This window comes from Astatotilapia calliptera, chromosome 15 (genome assembly GCF_964374335.1).
Source record: "Astatotilapia calliptera chromosome 15, fAstCal68.1, whole genome shotgun sequence".
NCBI classification, from domain to species: domain Eukaryota; kingdom Metazoa; phylum Chordata; class Actinopteri; order Cichliformes; family Cichlidae; genus Astatotilapia; species Astatotilapia calliptera.
In genome coordinates this window covers 30,195,970-30,216,786 of record NC_137436.1, presented here as the reverse complement: position 1 = coordinate 30,216,786, position 20,817 = coordinate 30,195,970, and the positions used below count along the sequence as shown (strand labels likewise).

The window sequence follows — 20,817 nt, the reverse complement described above, 5'->3', positions numbered from 1 at the left end:
TATGAGTACGGAAATACCAAAAAGCCCACTGACCGGCTTCCAGAGTACAGAGTGCGAAGCCAACTAACCTAAGACGACTCTGAACAAATGTTACACGGGATATTTCATGCTCCTCTTCAGCTCCATATTTTCATTTGTTCACTTTGTTATAGCAGCTTCGCATTTGCAACCCCCTTAATCATCCACTGTCTGAAATGAGCTATTTTAGTTCCCTTCCTGTTCCCTCACTCAAGTTGGTGGTACTTAAGTGCTCACAGCCCTTTTCCCCATTTTCCTAGTTTACTATAAAACTGGACTTCTTTTTTCAACAGTACTTGCCTCTTCATTTTTCAGATTTAGAAGCTACAGCCATTTTTTTTTTTTTTAAATTCTAAGGTTGGGAAATCTGGTTTAAAAAAAAGAAAAAAAAGAATTACCATAAACGGAGGCATGCTAATATGGAATCCTTGCAATTTTACTATACTGGCTGAATATTACTGTGTAAAACTTTGCAATAGTTTCTAATTATCACTACAATAAATATTATGATAGTTTGGGAAACCAGTTAGTATTGGCCTTTAAGCAGGAAGAAACATTGCTTACTTTATCTAGAATATAGACCAGTACTTAGAATATGCAGCTTTAAGGCATGTATTCTTTTGGGTACAGGCCCAATTCAGTGGAAACATCATAATGAATCTAGAAAACCCTCACCGAAACCAAATCTTGCTCAACTTTGCCAAAACTCACGAGGAAGTAAACAAAACACTTGAGTTAAAAAGCCAAACAACCACGCTGTAATTATGGCTGTCATCATTTTTCAGCTCAGATGGTCAAAACATCCTCAGACACCACAAGACTTGAGTCACACTAATAAGTTTCCATCTTTTGGTCTCTGGTTAATGGCCAGTTATATGGTGTGTGCCAAATTTCCTGCTCATCATTGCATTCCCACAAAGTCATATGTGCTTTAATCTTATAGCATGGAATGCAAAGATTCATTGCGTCAAGCGAATCTGTGTCATTCAGCTGTTACTCATTAATCATGTGCTAAATACAATTTGTGTGAATCTGTAGGAGCTGGGAGGGTATCAGCAGAGTGGTAGTATAATTAAAGGATCTCCACTGCTGTCTTGTCTTTAAACCTTTCTTAGATTCAAATAGCAAAAATTAGACCAAAAAATGCAAACTTTGTTGCGGTGTCCCAACTCCAAGTCATGGAAAAGAAACTCGACGTTCCTGCACACATAAGATGTCGCAGACTGGAGGAATGCTCTGACATGATGAAATATCAAATTTAAAAAAAAGAAAAAGAAGATAGATAATAGGTCTTATTATTTACCCACAGAATGCTCTCTTCTCTCAGTCTAAAATAATCTGCTGCCATTTCTTGTCATTTAATGCTGACAAAATGAGCCTTTCGGCACTTTTTGAGCACTCACTGCCAGTTCTGAATGATCGGAGACTCATTTTACCGGAGAAGCTGATGAAGCAGTTTTATGTACAGCTGCCCCCTCTTGTGCTGCATTCCTCATCCCCACTTAGGCTTATCTCTAATTTCTGTTTTGTTTTGTTTTTTCTTCGTTCTCTAATTCAAGTTTTCACATTGAAGACTGTGGGGGGGAGGTGACTGAACACTCCATGTGACTACAGCTACTTTGTTGCTGTCTGGTAGTGTTTTCCTCTCACATTCTTGTCCAAACTGATCCATCCTTGTTGCTGCTGCTGCTGCTGCTACCATTAGCCTGTCGAGCTATAATGAGTCATTCAGTAATATATAATTCATGACAGTATTGGTTTTGTGTGTGTGAAAGATTCTCGTGGGTAAGGTAGAGGGAGCAGCTTTACAGGAACACCCAAGCCAGCCCTGTTTTCTGTTTTTATCTGTGTGTGGAACTCATTCTGTCCTTGGATCAGGACCATTGGGTTCCATCCTGCTGTAGATGGGCCATTGCATTACATCCAAACAGGTTGGCACAAACAGTTTGGCTCTACATGCGAGTCTGCAACCAACAAATTAGTTACATTTAATTAACATTTAGAGGGAAGTGATTGACCAGTTAATAATTTCTTATGTGATCCAGTTGTTGAATTGATCATCTGGTCCCCTCTAAGTCAAACCCCCTGCTTTCCCCTAGTTCCAAGTGTTTACCATAACCCTCGATTCTGCAGGTTGCCGGGCAGATCTGAAACTATATTAAGTACATGTTTGTAGGTTGTGTCACACTGACAGATGATCCCTGTCGTTTGACATGGATTCAGAATCATCCCTGCCCTGTCACTCAGATATTCTGACAGAGCACTGGGTTGGAATTGGATTTCCAGCAGTCATTCAAGGGGTGGTGATTGAAATGTGTAGCTGAGCAGAGGTATAGATATCATTACCCTACTGCCCCTCTAGACATTGTGACTCCCACGAGCCCCAAAATAATCCTTTGACACATTGAGTGAGTCGGAGATACAGAAACAGATGGAGACGGCTCAGCTCAGCCTGGACCCGCAGCTACTTAAATCTCCTGCACGTCTGTCTGTAACAGGATTTGTCGCTAATTAACATAATAATTAATGTACTCTCTCTGATTGAGGTCCTGTAATGATGCAAATTCTGTGTGAATCTAACTCCTAACACCTGTCTTTTTAAGTTGTTTTTCTGATTTAAGGAGTAACAGCTTTTAAGCTTGACCTTGAACAGCATGGTAAAAAATGAAATCAAGAAGAAATTCACAAATTCAGATTTTAATTTGTCAATGATTTAACAGGGGTTTCCAGAGGCCCAAGTTCTTTTAAATTTGGACACATAAAAAGAACACGTTAAATCTTTAAAATCTTTTAAAACGGCAGCAACGGAACATCTGGATCAGCCATTTTCAAAGAAGAGATTTCACTCTGGTGTCTTCGCTTTGCAAAGAGAGAAGGCTTTTGAATCCCAGTAACCAATAGCTTGAAAGTCACTGCTTTTGATGGTGGAGTGCATCTATGAGCTTTTAAGTTCCTGCTTAGTGTAATGTCAGCCATCCAATCAGGTCATGGCAAGGTTGCTTTAAATTAATGAAGTAATGGATGAGGTTAACAGAGGTAAGGGATTGGACAGGCAGCGGCAGAGCAATTGATGAGGAAAGCTGGAAGCCACGCAGAGAATTTAAAGGTTTATGTGCCAGATGAGCCATTTACTTGGCTATCTAATATAATGGTTATTGATGGAGAACCATTTCACCTTCCTTTCCCGAAGACACAGACTTCAGCAGGAAGCACGAGATTGAGGCGGACGGCACATTCCCGGCTCTGTCACAAATACTTAGTTTTCTAGTAACTCTCTCAATCCTGCCTGCATTTGGCCAGTAGGAGAACTGCAGACACCCGCAGAACAAACTGGAGATTAAAAAAAAAAAAAAAGGATGTAATGACTAGACAGATATTCAAGATATTGTTGAAGCACCTTACACCTGCATCCTTTCATGATGGCCAGAAGACACAATGCTTCACTCAGCATACGTATTTGGCTACACAGTTGGACTCAAACGCAGTTCAGTAAACTGTTATTGTTCTATGGGTGGTAAACAGAATTAAGCAAATGCAATGGAAGCGATTTTATGGAGTTAGTTCAATGCTCTGAGCTGGTAAATATGACCAAAATCTGATTTGATTAGAATAATGTACTTCTGTAGATCGGCCGTGTTCTCTCTTACTGCATGGGCTATAGATGCGGCCACTTTACCCGACAACAGACCTTGGAGGATGACATCATGATCTATATGACGCTGTGAGCTTTAGGTGTGTAAAAAGTTGTCCCTGTAATCCTGCTGTCTGAGCTTTGTGCCAGACAGTCTAAATCAAGCTGGCTGTGGACATTTGTCTTACATGTTACCTTTGACTGTGTGAAGGCAGTTTCAATTTCGAATTTCATTCGGTTTTCCAGGGCAGCATGTCTCTGACTGTATCTTAACACGCTGTTGGCTTTGGTTCTCCCTGTAGCCATGTGTGCTAAAAAATGTAGGACCTCGTGACACCGTAAGGCTCTGTGGATCAAAGTGTGTACCAAAGCAGAAACTCGGAGCTTCATAGATTATTTATAACCCCGTGTGCTTTTTAGCATGTTGGTGCCTAAGGGTTTGACGGATGGACATGTTTATAGAGAAATGAAGTGAATAAATGCTTGTCCACTGCAGACACATACACTACAGAAATACCTTGACCTATTGGCAGTTGACAGTGTCAGCTCCTCACTTGTATAAACGGGATGGTTGCGAGGTTTGATGGCACCTTTTTTTCCCCCCCTTTACTTTTGTGTTTTGTGTCCAGATCATATCAGATAGCTCTGATAACTAATGCTAAGGTTGGGTTTTTAAAAAAAAAAAAGGTAATCACCATATTCATTTTTGATGAGACGTGGAGGATAGAACCAAAAAAGTTTAAGCTTGCTCAACCTGACTTTAAAAAAAAAAAAAAAAACAACCCCCCCCCCCCCCCCCACAAAAAAAAAAAAACAGTTTTTTTTTTCCTGCTTTTGTTTTGTTTGGTCAATAAAATGAAGTATATTCTATAAATTATAAATGATTTATAAAACATCGGAAAGGACTGAAATATTGCTGTTTAATTCCTGTGAGCTCAAAAATAATATCGTTACCATGTCATTGATTCAAAAAAATAATAAAATAGTTTGTTTCCAGTAATACATCACCTTGGTTTAGTACCAGCTTAATTGTAGACTTGTAGTCCATGCTGCACCCCCGTCCTGTGCAGACCCTGACATCCTCAGGTCAGACGGTTGTCAGACTAGCGTTGCATTTCCAGCAAGCAAAACAGCTGTTTTAATCTTGTTTGCACAATTTCTCATCCATCATTCTGAGATTTCTGCCTCCAACACAATGGAAGAAAATAGCAGACTTACCTGTCTTTCAGTTACCTTGGTTCATAGCAGGGATGCAGCCGTACTGATGCTTGGCTGATACTGTCGTTGGTAAATGATCATTAAATGGCATTCACCAATAGAACTGAAAACAGTATCTTTTTTTTCCTCAGACACAAAGTGTGTGAATAAATAGCAACAAAACATCATAAGCAAGTGCTTGGGGGGTAAATATTAATATCACTACTGACTAAGCCAAACTACTTTTAAACCTCGATGTTTCTGTCTACCCAGAACTTTAATATGTACATTTCTGATCTTTATTTTTATTATGGGCTAACAAAAAATCTTCTAGTATATTGAAAGTGGTGTTTGGATTGTATTCAGACTGATGTCTGGAGAACTGAGACTGATGTTTATTCTACTCCAGGCTCAGACAACAGGCTATAAATACTTTTGTTTATCGATTATAAATATTATTTGGATGGTCTTTAGGGCTTGAGTGTGAGCTCGGTGTCCAGGAATTACATGGAGTCACCCTCCCTAAACAGTCGAAGCAGATGGCTGCCCTTCCCTGAGCCTGGTTTTTTCCTGTTAAAACTGAGTTTTTCCTTCCCACTGTCGCCAGGTGCTTGCTCAAAGAGGTCTTTCTAATTGTTACACTTTTTTCTGTGGCTAGTCCGTTTGAGAATTTCACAGAAGAAAATCCACTCTGTCTGTAGGTCTAGACATTATATGGTGTTCTAACTTGGGTGAACTAAGCCTTTCTGTTTGATGCCATTTCTTGTCATCTGAATGAATAATTTAGGTATTCTACATTTATGTGAAACGACAAACCGTGGAGTTTCAGTCCCTCTACATCTCCATGCACATGCTGGTAATGATATTGAGAGCAGCAGCATGTGTCCTTCTCTGTATCCAGTGCATAAATAATAGATTAGATCCAGGAAGTACAAACCGGTGGACCAACCCATCAGGTAGGGAATCCATCGTACCACATTACGTACACAACACCCGGTCTATTTCTTTTCCTTTGGCCTCTTTATCTTCCTTTTATGTCCCATCAGTTTCTTTCTACTCACTCTGAATCTCCAGCAGTTTTGCTCTCTCTCACTCCCTCTTATGCTCATCCCTCCCTCCTACTTTATATCCCTCCCTCCCCTCTTCCTTTTGTTTCCATCAATTCTAATCTGTTGGAGAACTGGCACAAAGAGAAACCACACCCAGCATTCCAGCATCATTTTTAAAGTTGCACCGTCCGGATATTGGGATATCAGGACATCAGACTGCAGAGAATAAAGAACTTGTGCCACTGCTATTTTATTAAAAGGAGTCTTCTTTTGACGGAACTTTTGCTCGTAAGCATCAGTCTGCGTTAGAAACCTCCCTCACTGTGGGCACTGCACAGCTAAGGCACAAGGAATTGACAGAGGAAACTCTGGAGAGCCCGAGCTATGGTTTTATATGTGACGTCCCAGGACTGTACAAGAGGAGCTGGCAGCAGGGTGGTAGTGACTCTGAGGCCTGGCAACGGTTCAGACGGGGCCTCACACGGACTGTGGCGCTACGTTTGCTGCCAGAGGAGGCCCACAATGACGCTGCCCTCATGTAGGTATACAGGAGTGATGGCTGTCAGTGGCTACTGTACTTGTGTGTATCTGCAGGACATTTCAAGGTTGCTCAAGAAAAGTTACTTATCAGATTTGTGAGTGGATGGCAATTATAGATTTTCTGTTATCTCCTATAAACTATTATCTCCCTTGTACTCCTGCTGAGATGACACATTGCCAATACTCTTGTTTCCAAAAAAGTGTTTTAGACCTTGATGGTGATCTAATGATATACTGCTTTTTTTTTTTTTGTTTTTTTTGTTAAACCTCCTACTTGTCTTTGGCTTTACTTTTTTCTCTGCCTGTTTTCCCAGCCTTTCCCAAGTGCTGTTGTCTGGGGTCATTGGATCACTTCAGCTCTAAGGAGACGATCCATTTGACAAAAAGGGAGGCTGGCTGTGTTTTGAGAAAGCATTCCGAGCACCGGCAGGTTTGGCGTTTGCCTTCCTTGTGCTAAATAGTTAAATACTAAGATACAGTAATAAAAAGCTTGGTCTAATGAGAAAACGAGGCCTAAATGAGCGTCTGACCCGGTGATTTGATTTAAAGTCATCCCTCCTGAGCAGCTTTTGGGGCTGTTGCCCTGCTAGGCTGCTGTCTGAGTCTTGTCATTAGCACATAAGCTCTATTAGAGCAGACAGTAACACAATTACACCCACAGGCAGTGGAAGATGGAGACAAGGGACCATGTCAGCAGTTGCAGATATAGACTGCCTTCATTTGATAATATTTCAAGACTGGACTAGAAGGAAATCATCATGGTAATAAGATGAGATGATTTGGATCACAGTAGATGGATAGCTACATGCAGAGGTGGTAACAAAAAAAGTGCTCTGTATCAGTCTTGTTCAGATTTACTTTGTGCTGGGGATAATCAGTACACAATGTTGACGTTTAGGGATTAAAGTGTCTCTGAAGTGTTTCCTTTTTCCTTTTTTTTTTTTAAGGCACTGTAGCTTTAAGAGCATTGTGTTTGTTATTTAAGTGCTAAGCTGCATCTATTTTCTGTGTTAGTTTTTGATATTCAGTTTTGGGATCCTGATGGTAACACACACAAACCATGTTAGCTTGTGCTAATCCTTTCCCCCTCTGTGATATTTATCAACAATCTAAGGACGCTCTGTGCTTTGTGCTTTTTACATAAATCAGAATCTGAAGTCACAGCTTAGCCACTCTTTATAACTCCTGTAGTTATTTTCTCAAATATAAAATCAGGTGTCTTCTAAGTTTTAGAATCAACATTAGGTATTTATTATCATGCCAGTTTTCAGCTGAGCCTATCCAGGCATGTTACCTCTGAACAAATGACTTCCTGTAGAAGCCTCTTTCATTCAGTACATGGCTGCCAGCTCTCAGACTATTGCATTTATTACACAAATAAACAGGAGGAAAAGTCAAAATTGCCTGCTTTGTTTTCCAACTGAAGCGCTCAAGTTCCATATTCTTGCTTCTTTTTTCTCCTTCTTCTTTTTACTGCAACAGCCACCATCAAAGAATGGATTACAGTTTTTAGCTAGTTTTATGGTAAATGGATGTATAAAGTTTGGTTAAAAAGTCCTTGTGTTTGCAGGTTTGCTAGCAGTCCTTCAGCTGTCTGTCTCTGCTCTGCATCTGTAAGGTTCTTGTATTTCTGTGTGTTTAGTCTTGTAATGGCGATTCTAAGTAATCCTCACAGAAACCTGCTCTCCAAAAATTAAGCACATGTTTTCGTCTTCATGTGTTATTTCAACAAATAAATATTTAGGAGTTGATCTGCATTTCTTGCTCAGGACTAGCAAACTCACATCTCTCATAAATACAGTGGTCCCTCTCTTTGATGCGGTTCACCTTTCGCAGCCTTGCTGTTTTGTGGATATTTTTTTTGATATTTTCCATGGGGTTTGTTTTTTTTTGTACACAAGGTACTGTAGCCCCAGTGCATCCATCTGGGTCTGCGTGAATACAGATCCATTTACCAGGGACTAAACTAGCAAAACATATCTGACTGATAAACTTGATAGTGAAGTTACTAATATAACTTCAGTTAGCCAATATAACAAATGGCTGCTGTTGTGATGGTGAATGGTTATGTGTCACTCTGTGTTAGCCTGTTTTAAATTCATGAATAAAAATGAGAGGTTCAAAAATTGGGGTGGTAGGGCGGTTAGCACTGTTGCCTCACAGCAAGAAAGTCCTGAGTTCAATTCCATCATCAGGCCAGGGCCTTTCTGTGTGGAGTTCGCATGTTCTCTCTGTGTTGGCGTGAATTCTCTCCAGGTACTCCGGCTTCCTCCCACAGTCCAAAGACATGCAGTTAGTGGGGTTAGGTTAATTGGTAACTCTAAATTGCCCATAAGTGTAAATATGAGAGCGTATGATTGTCTGTGTCTATGTGTAGATGACAGGGTGTGGTAGCATTAGTTAGCTGAGCCGAGGTTAAAGGTTTCTTCTTTTTCTTTGGTAATAAACTGGCACCAGATAAATGCTAAAATCTTGGGGTGTCACCAAAACGTGTCACCATGCTAAGTTTTCTTTCAAACAAATAATTTTTAAATTGGAATCTACATATCTCATTTCTGAGTGCGTAAATAAAGACTAGACTCTCTATAATTTATCCAGCTATTGAAATCCTGTAGTAAAACCAGCGTTTCCTCACAAATATGAAAGCTAAATTGGAAGATTTAGAAATTTAAAAAATTCAAATGCCTAATGGAATTTAATGAAAAATAAAACTTTCTTTGCTTTATATAATCAACTTACAAAAAGGTAACAAAAACAGTGTCGTAAATATCAGATAACTTGGATGTAGGTGAATATATCAGTGTTACGTGTTGTGACAGTGCAGGGTTCAAACAAATAACTGAGTACATTTGTACTTCCAAAGCAAAGGGGTTCCCTGAAGGCAGCAGTTTTCCCCAGATAGACGCGGCTCTCCATCACAACACACAAACTGCACAGGAGCATCTCATGATAATTTGAACCAGAGCCCAAGGCATTGGCACATTCTGCACATTTCCCACATCCCATCCAGTTGAGCACCCCAAAGGATTTTATCCATGCCCACAGTCTTCCACTTGGGTGTTTGTGGCAATCCAAGCTTCTACTGCAACACCCTGAGGTGTCTTTGGGAGAACACTCACATAAAATTATGTGAATGATCTGAACTGCGTTCTGGGCCATCTCTTGCGGACAGCTTTTTTTTTCTTTTCTTTTTTTTTGCCTCCATTGTCTTTTTTGTGTTTTTTGCTTTCTGGAAAATGGAAAAAATGAATCAAGCTGAAGGGTCACAGTTTTGATTTAACGTCTTAAAATGGTCCAGAAGTGTTTAGTAGATGGCCTTGAAGGAGAGATCAGTCATATTTTAATCAAGTAGGTTTTTTGTTTTTTATGGTATGGACCTGTCCTCAAAACAAACAGCTAGTATTTACGACTGATAAATGAAGGCCTTAATGGCACCACGCTGACTCATACCTCCCCTTTTAACTCGATAATCTGTATTCCAAATATTTGGCTATTTCTGCTTGGATACTCTTTTGTCAAGTGGCCTTTTATGGTGACAGAAAATCCTTCACCATTTCTTGCAGATGACCTAAAAGTCTGAAATTGAACAAAAAATGCTGAGATAAGGCAAGTGGAAGAAAAGGAAGTAACATAAAGAGAGCTGTTGTTCCTGTGCTCTGATTGCTTTGACACAGACGTGGCAAACCTCGTATTCTCCCCTTGTGGGAAAAGTAGCTGCTGTCAATACCAATGGCAGTGTTAAGTAGAGGCAATGTGTGTGAGCACGTTGGTATTCAGATGCAGTCATGAGCCTGGTTGCAGCCCAGATTCAGCCCCTTTTATCTTTCTGTCTCGGTCTGTTGATACGGTCAGGACTTGGCTGAATACTAATTACACTCAAATCTGCTCCGTGCAGATCCAGAAGCTTCTCATTGCTGTGTGTGTTTTATGTACACAGCACCACTTTGGTCCTTCTGACTAATGCCCCTCTTTAGGTAAAAGTTAGCTCATTAGTGAGTGTAAAGTACACAGAGCTGTCAGTGTTTCACTCATGCAGGATTTGTTTTACCTTTTTATTTTATTTTATTTTTTATATTAAACAACAATTAAAAAATGTTCTATTTTCTACTCTCAGATCTGCATAGAGTCACAGAGAGGCCATCATTTGGCCATTTCAGGCACACAGCTATGGCTCTGGGCACAGAAGACCCACCTACTTCCCATTTATAAGGGGCAGCCAATCAGACAAAACCTGCTTGCAATTGCAGATGCTGCATATTGTGTTCACAGCTCCCTGCCTATGGGGGATGCTGTTCATTTTCTTCTGCATTTTATTAATATTGAAGTTTTCGGTGGCCGACGGCCATTGGTGTTAGACTGGAGATGGGATCTAACAAGACCGGCTTGCTTATTCCAATCAGACCTTTTTCTGTGTTGTTGTTGTGTGAACAGATGTTTACTGTCTAGAAGAGCTAGATTACTCATTTTGTACAAATCATAAATATCTTCTTTGAAAAAAGCAGTCCTTGTAGTTATAAAGATTTAGCCTTTTTGGTTAATAGCTTTCTTTTCTCCTGTTTAGGTGCTGATGTTACCCCTCAAAAGATCAATAATAGTCAAACTGGTCCTTCCTTGCAGGAATCATATTTGTGATGCTCTACGTTTTCCCCCCAGCCGCGTCGTAATATGGTTGACCCATGGTGCTGCACTGATATTGAGTCATTTTAAAATTACCGCAGATCATTTCAAACTGTATTTGTAATGTAACACTTACAAGAATAAAAGCATGATAGGTCACTGTCAGACAGACTTGGCAGATTCTCAGAAAATTGTGTTTGTCTTCAGTTCGGCTCGCATGATTCTGACTAGTTCCTATTGCTTTGTGTGTATACAAAACACACAAACACACACTCTCACACACATCTGCTGTACCTGCTTGGTTATAAAAATGGCTGATAAAAGAGAAAAGTGGGTAATATGGTGGCGATTGTTCTCTGAATGACTGGAAACTTGTAGTATTTGTGGTACACACTAATATGGATACATGACGGTTTCTGTTCAGAAGGTTTTGAGCTTTTATAAAAATGACTGGATGTTCTAAATTCAGTGTTTCAAATGAAACAGGGCTAATTCTGTGATTTCCATCATCTACACTTTGAATTTACTTCATTGCAGAAACTCATATCATTGTTTATTACTTTTATTTTAAGCTTAAAGTACCTGTTATTTTTCACACTGCTCTTTATTGTGATGATGTTTCCTTTGGAAAAACAAACAAAAAAAACTAACTGAAAGCTCAAAGCCCCCCTGGGAGTCTGAGATGCATCTCAGTTAACAAAAGAAAGGGAGAACTGCTCTGCATCCAAATGTTCCTACAGGAAGAGGGTGGGGTGGTGGCATGACTTGAACCTGGAGTGTAGCAGATGTATGTGGAAGCACTGAGTGTTTGCGTGTTTGGATCAAATATGAAACGTGAGCGTGTTAAAGATTCCACAAAGCCTTTTGGTGCTAGTTTTGTTTTTTCTTCGTGGTGCTGCTTTTTCTCTTTCTTCTCTCAGACCTGGCGCTTCAGTCCAGCTCCGAGTATTTACCTCCCTTTCTTAGCAAATAACAAGTGTCTGCCAGAAATGGCTTTACAGGACATGAAGCCACCAGAGAGCTACAGAAGCCAGATAAACTGCAGATATTTTGCCAGATAATTTGGTTACTATGGCAACCAGGAGAATCTCCCTGCTTTCACTATGAACTGCTCTGAGCAGCTCTTTGCACAGGTTACCTTAAAAACCTTGTATTTTGATAGGTCAGAGGCTTTGACTGGAACAATGATCATGTGAGCTAAATGTCTAACAGTTGCCGTGTGTGTGTGTGCGTGTGTGTGTGCGTGTGTGTGTGTGTGTGCGTGTGTGTGTGTGTGTGTGTTGCCCTCTACAGGTCCTACGTTGCCCAGACAGGGCCCCCAGGTTCAGAATGGTCCCACACCAGAGGAGATGGACCTGCAGAGGAGGTAAGGACTACTTTTCATGCTTAAAGTCTGTCATAATGCAGGGTCCAACACGAAGTAATGCATTACATATCATGTATTGAAATAAGTAATACATGATATTAATCGCTACCTGGCGAGTACTTCTTCACACTACTTGTTACATTACTTTTGTGTTACACTGTACCATGGCATGGAATATAATGGCACATAATTACCAGTAATGATATAAACCAGCGGTCCCCAACCCCGGTCCGTGAGTCGTTTGAAATTTATGATTTTTAGGGTTTTTATCATGATTTTTTTTTTTCGTTAACTCCCTTTTCCTGGTTCTTTTCCCTTGTGTTATGAGTAAATCTTTTGTTTTTTTGGTACTGGTACTGATTTTGTTGTATTTATCCGTGACACCTCAAGCCCAGTTCGTGAAAATATTGCCTGACATAAACCGGTACGTGGCGCAAAAAAGGTCGGGGACTGCTGATATAAGCCTAAAGCTTATATTCCCGCATGCTGACACATGTCCCTGTCCTAATGAGGATGCACACAGGATCTTTGTCAACAAAGTTGTAAACCAGGTCCTATTCCTGCTGTAGGAACAGGACAGGTAGAAATGGATGCTACAACACTAACCACTGCTTTTGTTACCTGTTGAAGATCAGGCTTTGGCTGCTTTGCTGCTTCTAACTTTGTTTTAGCATGTTAGCATGCTGTCTGTGCAGATGCTTGTAAAGAGAATTAATGTTGTGTTAGCAGAAGAAGACCGTTGTTTCTGGTCTGACCACACTTTACTGCACCAAACATAATTTCCCTTTCTCAACTCATCGCTTTACTACGTTCCTCCTCCCTGCTCTCTAAATCCAGTAATCAGATTAGTTACTGCTACGTCTTCATTGTTGTTGGCTTTCGGCTGCTCCCTTCAGAGGGAGCCACAACAGATAATCTGCCTCCATCTCAACGTATCCCAGCAACCCTCTACATGTCCTCCTTCACTACATCCATCCTGTGGTCTTCCTGTTTTCCTCCTGATTGGCAGCTCCATCCTTTTGCCTATATTATCCAGACTCCCTCCTCCTGCACATGTCCAAACTATCTCACCTAGCCTCTCTAACAGTAGCTCCAAGTTTCTGAACCCGATCTGTCCCTCTGACATGCTCATTTCTAATTGTGTCCATCTTGTTCACACTCAGTAAAAATCCTAACATTTACACTTTGCCACTTTTAGTTTTCCTTCTTTCTCTTTGGTGAGGTCTCACTACCATCTGTCACAGATCACCTCTGACACCAATGTCCACTCTGCCTGCACTCTCTTCTTCTCCTCATACTGATCAAGCCATTATGTCGTTACTTTGTTACAGAAGTTATTGAATAATCTGTATGATTGATATTGAAGGACATACCATGCATTTTTATGCACACAGTGGTGATTATTTCGTAAGTTAAGTTTGTAAGGCCCTGGTTAATGCCTAGAACAATGATAAAGCAAGGTGGGAATTAGAACAGACCTTCTTGTGATTGAGTCACTTCTGTTTGAGCGTGCAATGTGATGGCAAATCAAGAAAATAAAATAAGATTATTCATCAGTGGGTGAGGTCCATCTTTTAGATACAGTCTGTGGGAACAGTTTAAAGCCGTGGGCCAAATTTAAGTATAAACAAATGGTAAAATAGTAGCTATGCTCAGAGATTGGGCTGTATTATTGTTTTAAAATGATTAACGGCAGAGAATAACAATTGTCATCTTTATGTGCTTAGTGACACCAGCAAAGCTCAGCTGTAACATAAGGCCTCTGAATGCTGTGGATATACAGTCTTATGCGCGCATACACTCAAACAAAACCTTGTTTTTCTTCTCCATACAAGGCCACTTGTTCTTGAGGTAATATAGAAACCATGGAACAGCTACACACACAGTTACATGGATACACACCGGGCTGCATTAATGGAGCACAGCTGTTGGCTAAGGTTCAGAACCTGTTCAGCACTCTCACAGGCAGAGCAATTCTTGAGACGCCTTGGCTGTCTTAATAGTTTTGTCTTAATGCGCCACATGAGTCAACCAACAACACCTTATTACAACTACGTGGAGTTAACAGTGAAGTGAGAAATAAATAGGGGCATCAAAGTGAAATGTGTAACACTTGAAACATGATCAATCCAGGTGTTCAAGCACATTGCAAATGTGATGATTCTCCAAATAACCAAACTCCAATCCTGCTGAACACGTCATTATTTTAAAGTATTGTGTACTGCGAGACAGTGAAGGCATTGAGTAAATGTGGGTTTTGGCTGAACTGGGGTCTTTGTTTTGGGGTTTTGTTTTGTTTTTGTTTGTTTATTTGTTTGTTTGTTTGTTTGTTTGTTTGTTTGTTTGTTTTTTGGGGGGGGGGGATTTCGTAATTTGATTAGAACGGTGTTGCATTTGTGCTTCTGGCATAGACTACTTAGACTGTTTACATGCACCTTTTTAACCGGCTGCCACAGCAAGTCCAGTAATGCTTAAGACAGATTTTTCCAACATACTGCAAAATCATCTTTGCATTCCTGCAAAATTCAAAGGGAACTTAGACTTGCAGACACATGCAAAACGCAATAATCTATATGGTGTTTTTGACATGGCCACCCACCAAACTTCTTCCCATAGTGGAAGGAAACATTAGATTACTTGTTTTAGTTTATCTCATTATTAGAAATAAATGGAAAAGTGCAGTGATTTCTGTGAAAGTGGGCCTCAGTACTTCTAATTGTGTTGGAGGGGAACTTGAATCTGGCAGCTGGCGTCCCCTCCATTTCTTCTTGCTTTTTTTCCTACTTCCCTATTGCTTTTCTCTTTTACCGTTTTGTCTCTGCCTGCTGTCATCGATCTCTTCCTTCTTACCTTCCCTTCCATGCTCTTGTTCCCAGTTCCAGTCACATTCCACACTTAGCAGCAGATGACAGACAGGCAGGAAGTGAAAACGTGACGGAGGTCATCTTATGATACAGAGGCTACTGTCAAGCCCGTGGAAGAGTGTGCAAAGGATGTGTGGATCAAAGAGAACATAGGTTGAGAAAAGCGAGGGGGTCGGTGACGGGAGAAGAGGCGATGTGAGGAGAGTAGTGTAAAAATTAAATGCGCATTAGTACTAACCTTTCTGCTTTATTAAAAGAAACACAAACTCACTGCAAGCTTTGGACTCTTGGGTTTACAGATATTACTTTTTGAACAACAGATGGCTGTCTTACATCCCCTCATTACACCACTCTCTGTGATCCAGCTGGTTTTGTTGACTGTTTATTGGAACATCTGTGAAACGGTCATCATGGGATTTTAATTTGTAGGGTCAGTTTGTAGTGTTTGCTGATCTGACCAAACTGTCCAACACATGAATTCAGTCTTGGCTCTGTTTACCTCCACTGTACATCCTGCCTACTTCAGCTAATCACTCGAAAGGTTAGTGGTTTTCATCTGACTGTAGACACACCCGTAGTTAATCCATGGCAATCTAAAAGCCATTTTTGAGCCTTTTAATTCTAAATTTTCTAAACTTCAGCGGGTAGCTTGTGTTGCTGTGGGATCAACTATGGCTGATATTCATAGCCAAGGCTCTACATCAGGAAGACTGATGTGGTTTCAGACAGTATTTTAGCAATGCTAGAGAGCTATGGCCACCTAAAATTAGGTAAAGTTAAGGACATGTGGTGTCATGGTGGTGTAGTGGTTGGCACTGTCACCTGACATTAATGCCAGAGGATGTTTGACTGATAAACTGTAGTTATCAAGTTGCAGCGCACTGATGACTGATGACTCTTGCAGCACTTGCGACCACTAGGGCTGCCACAAACGACTATTTAATAGTCGACTAGTCACAAATTATTTTTGCGATTAGTCAACTAATCGGATCATGCATGCATACAGCTTATTGCATCAGCGTGCATCTGCGCTTATATAACTATCATTAGCTTACAGCTTGAAGTGTTTAAGGTATGTGCTAACTAAAAATAAAGACAAGATGATAGTTTATTAAACTTTTAATGAATTTTGCAGATTGTCTCAGTGGACTTTAATAAACTCAGCTGTCTGCTCCTTGCTATCTAAAATATAACAGGACACTGGAGTAAATTCTCTACCATCTCACACTTTTGTTTAATCAGTTTTCTGTTTGACGTTTATTCAGCTATGTGAAAACTTTAACTTTAATCTCAGCCAAACAAATTTACTCAGGAACAAATAAAACACTGAAAAAAGCCAAACAACAACAGTTTTCAGTTATCTAAGTTATCTCGCAGGCTCTAGTGAGCCTTGAACCCTGTCTAGATGTCTCCGAAAACGTAGGAGCACTTTTACAAATATGTGATGTCTTGATAAACTGGGCAGATATTTGAAGTTTACACACCTACATTCTCGCCTGAAAATATGTTAAAAGTTTATTTTGTGACCCAGAAAGAGTAATAAGATTAAAATTAAAACTAAGTAGCTGCCACCATTGTTGGAAACTGGAATTGGCTGAGCCGTGCTATGAATTCTGGGATAGGTTGGGCCACAAAGGATATGCCCGACCCATCCTTCAAATCTGGGAATTGCAGAAGTCTTCGAATTTGGAAAGCCTTCGTTGCGTCGCTGTAACGTAATCGGCCCTCAAATGTGGCCTCCGAAGGATGCGGCCCCTGAATTTGGACACAGCTATGATACTGGAGTTGCTTCTTCTTCTTCGGGGTTTAACGGCAGCTGGCATCCTTGTACATGGAGTGCTGCCATCTTCTGTTTCAATCCATTATTACACTCTTAAATCCTACTACTTATTCCTGCGTCTTTCAGGATCTCACGAGGCTTTAAACGACATGTCGACTATTAAATTTGTCATTGACGTAATCGTGACTAGTCGACTAATCGTGGCAGCCCTAGCAACCAGGCTCTAACTTTATATCTTTGGTCTGTGGTCAGGAGTTGCTGTGTTTCTTAAACTTTTCCACTTTTTAATAAAACCACTTACACTTGATTGCAGAAGGGAGGGGTTTTTGAGGGAACAAATGTCACAAACAGCCTCAGTGGTGTCCTATTTCAATAACAGGCTCTAACTCATTGAGCTCTATACTGTGCATTTGGAAAGTATTCACAACTTTTCACTTCTTCCACATTAGGAAACCGCCTCTGCTGCTTCCCTTGACTACTGGCTGTAACTTTGATAAGGTGGCCAAGTTCACATCTCAAAAACTGCTCAACATTTGTAATCCTAGCAGGAAGTTTACTGACATTTTGATGCAGATTAATCACAGAGGTTCTGTCTCTTATTCTACTGGTAGACTAACTTGATAGGCCAGCATCTTACAGCATTATTAAGGAAACACTTCTGGGTCTAGTTCGGGGTCAGGTTATGCCAAAGAAGAGCTAGCATAGCATCAGACTATGGCTAAAGTAGCTGAAGAGAGAGCTAGTGTTTCACCACCTTCAGTCTTTCATCTTTCACTCCCTGTTTGTAATTTATCTTATTTTTAATCTTTATTGGGAAGCACTTAAACAAAAATAATAATAACCTGGAGAAATAAATCCACTCATAAGTTTCACTGACGTTTATTTTATGTTGTCTTATAAGTTGTCTTTGACACCTTTGTCTCATCCAGCCTGTTTCATGTCTGTTATGAATAATTGCAGACACTATCATCAAAGGAGCTAATATTTAATTTCAGTTTGCTCTCTGCTGTTCATCAGGAATCATTCAGCCTTGTGCTGTGTGAATGATAGAGATTGGGAGTGAATAAAGAAATTGAGAGTGTGGATATACTGAAATTGTCTTTCCCCCTCTCCAAATTCCTCTCTGCCTCATTTTGAGATCCACCTCGTTCCTCAGTTAACCACACATGTTCATTCAGACTCATTCCATACTCATCAGTGTGGCTTTGTCTTGCTCACTTGTGGGTCTCTGCTCTGTGTGAGAAGCAAACACTGAGATCCTTCTACTGTGGAAAGGCCAGAATATCCAAACATCTCTGTGATGGGATTTTCCACTGAGTCACATGATAGGAGGGGAAAATGATGCACGTTTCCCTGTTTGTCGGTCCCCCCCCTCTTAGTATTCCTCCTTTTCATGAATACATAGATGAATGAAAGCAAGCAGACAATGCCACTTCAGGAGTGAGTGATTTGTTGCATGTATTCATTCTGCAGCTAAGGGAAAAAGTGAAGCTGAACCACCTGTTCAGAAATGCAGGGTACTACCCTCAGATTAAAAAGACACGAGCTGGAAATAATAGGCTGTGTTATAAATAGCCGTGTGCTGTGTGGGTGCAAGCGAGTGTGTCGGGGGAGAGAGCGAAAGAGGAAATGTGTTGCATCGCCTTGAATGAAAGAGAGGATGGAAGTATGGGAGAGGATAAAGATGCATGTGTGTTTTTGCTCAGGTTCTGTTAGCTGTTAGCGAAGGAGCTCGAAGGTAAGAGCACAGCAGCTGCTGGTGGAAACGAGCGCTCTCACAAACCTGTGCTGATATCCGTAGATATTCTCAAATGACAGTGCTGGATATTAATCCACACTCTTTGCATGCAAGCACACACTCAAAACTCAAAGACCGATTGCTTTGATAGCAGGGTTGGGCTCTTTTATCAGTGGGTCACATGACACATCGAGTGTGTCTATGTGTATATTGCACATTTGGACTAGATTCTTCATAGAGTAGGTCCATATGGTCCATCTGGGCTCCTGTCCATTCAGACAACACTTCCTTGTCCTGTGAGCCAATCAAGCAAGCCGCTGACTCCAGCTGGCCAGCAGATTTTGCCAGACTTGAGTGTCCCAGGAGTTTCAGTGCAGTTGTCACTTGTGGCAAAATGGCAAAGCCAGATTGTGACATCATTTTCAGCTCGATGTTTAAACACCCGAATGTCTTAAAGCCACAGATTGAAATATTCATACAATAATTCGCTCTCAGTTTAGCTTTATTTAGTTATTCTGTATCTGATTAAAGCTGACAGAATGTGAGCTTCTTTGTTTTCCAGTATTCTGGGACATAATGAAACGTCTCCCTCTCTGGATAACCACTATAGTCAATAATAAAAACATGACATGGTTTAACAAGAATATAGAAGTGGCAGGAGAAGCCCTCATTCTGTTGGCTTCTTCTCCTCACATTGTTAAAGTGGACCTATTATGCTGTAAAAATGGGAGCTTGTGACGGCCCTAAATGCTGCTTCAAAAAGTGTCGCTCTCAGCGAGCTGTGTCGCAGACTTAATTAATTACTAAGGTATTCGGTTAATAGTCACTCAGTTACTGTCCGTTAGAGCTTGCTGGAAATACAGAAATGGTGTGTAATGATTGTGTGATGGGCTGGTGTGGAAGAGCCTCCACGCTGCGACTGCTATAGGGACTCCTGTCCAATACTGATGAAGCTGAACATGATGGTGACTCAAACTTTTTCTTTCACTTTAGACTGATTTGTTTTTGACCTATACTACTTTCCCACCATATATACTTCTTTATTTATTTAGTTTTAGTTCATCAAGAGTAGTCTTTATAATTTTTTTTAATACTTCTTGCCTAACTAAAAATATTAACTCCTATTGAGAACATTTGCAGCTCTTTGATCCTTACAGCCTGACTGCAGATCCTGTTCTATCGCTGTTTGCATTGTGCCTGTGCAGCTCTCTCCCTCTGTTTCATGCCTCTCAGTTTTGATTGTAAGCCTTTTGATGTTTTCAATATCATCCCAAATCCTTCCCGACTTCCTGAGTATCTCAAAGTTTTTGCAAAGACGAAAGGAACGTGTGTGCATATGCATGTACGTGCATGCCGAGATTCAGGCCGCGCCACCGCCCACACTTGCATAGCAACGGTTTCCCAGCAACGCTTGTCACGAGGCGAGTGAGACGCCAGTTAAACGGTGCGCGAGGCTTTTCACAGCTTTGAATCCTGTGACATTTCCCTGCGAGGCATAGAGGGATGCGGAGGGAAGGGGAGCTCGTTTTTTGATTCATCCACTGGAGACAGGAAATAAGACAGCACTGTATAGAAAGGGGAATTTAATGTGGTAGTTGTTACATCGGTTTCCTGGAAGTGACGACATACTCTGCTTTATTAAACGCTGTCAGTTCCAGAATGGAATTCCATAAAAGATTTCTGGAAAAGAGAAAAGATGCTGAACTCTGCCTCCTAGACAGAAAACTGTAAAAACTTTGGAAAGATTTTTTTTGAACCACACAAAGTATGCAAACTGCTATTCCCCAACGGTCACTTGAAGCTTGTTCCAAAATCACATCAGTCCTGATAGACTCCATGTTTAAAAATGCCCGACTTCAGTCATGACCATAACTTGTTTAATCTGGTAAATAAAAGAGTTAAAGTTATTTGGGGTGTAAATCACCCATTTAAATTTCATTAGAACTGTGTGTGACTGTTTTGACTGGCAGGTAATGCCTGTTATCCACAGCCAATCAGAGGCACTAAACTGAACCTG

The 20,817-nt window shown here is 40.6% G+C and overlaps 1 protein-coding gene across 10 annotated transcripts in view; it reads left to right on the top strand.

Moving 5' to 3' along the window:
* enah (ENAH actin regulator) overlaps positions 1-20,817 on the top strand; it is a 143,507-nt gene that overhangs the window by 97,963 nt on the left and 24,727 nt on the right. For all 10 annotated transcript variants that reach the window (XM_026194527.2, XM_080289856.1, XM_026194518.2 and 7 more), the window contains exon 4: positions 12,346-12,418. In XM_026194527.2, coding sequence (XP_026050312.2) covers positions 12,346-12,418 — 73 coding nt within the window. The remainder of the gene's footprint in view (positions 1-12,345; positions 12,419-20,817) is intronic.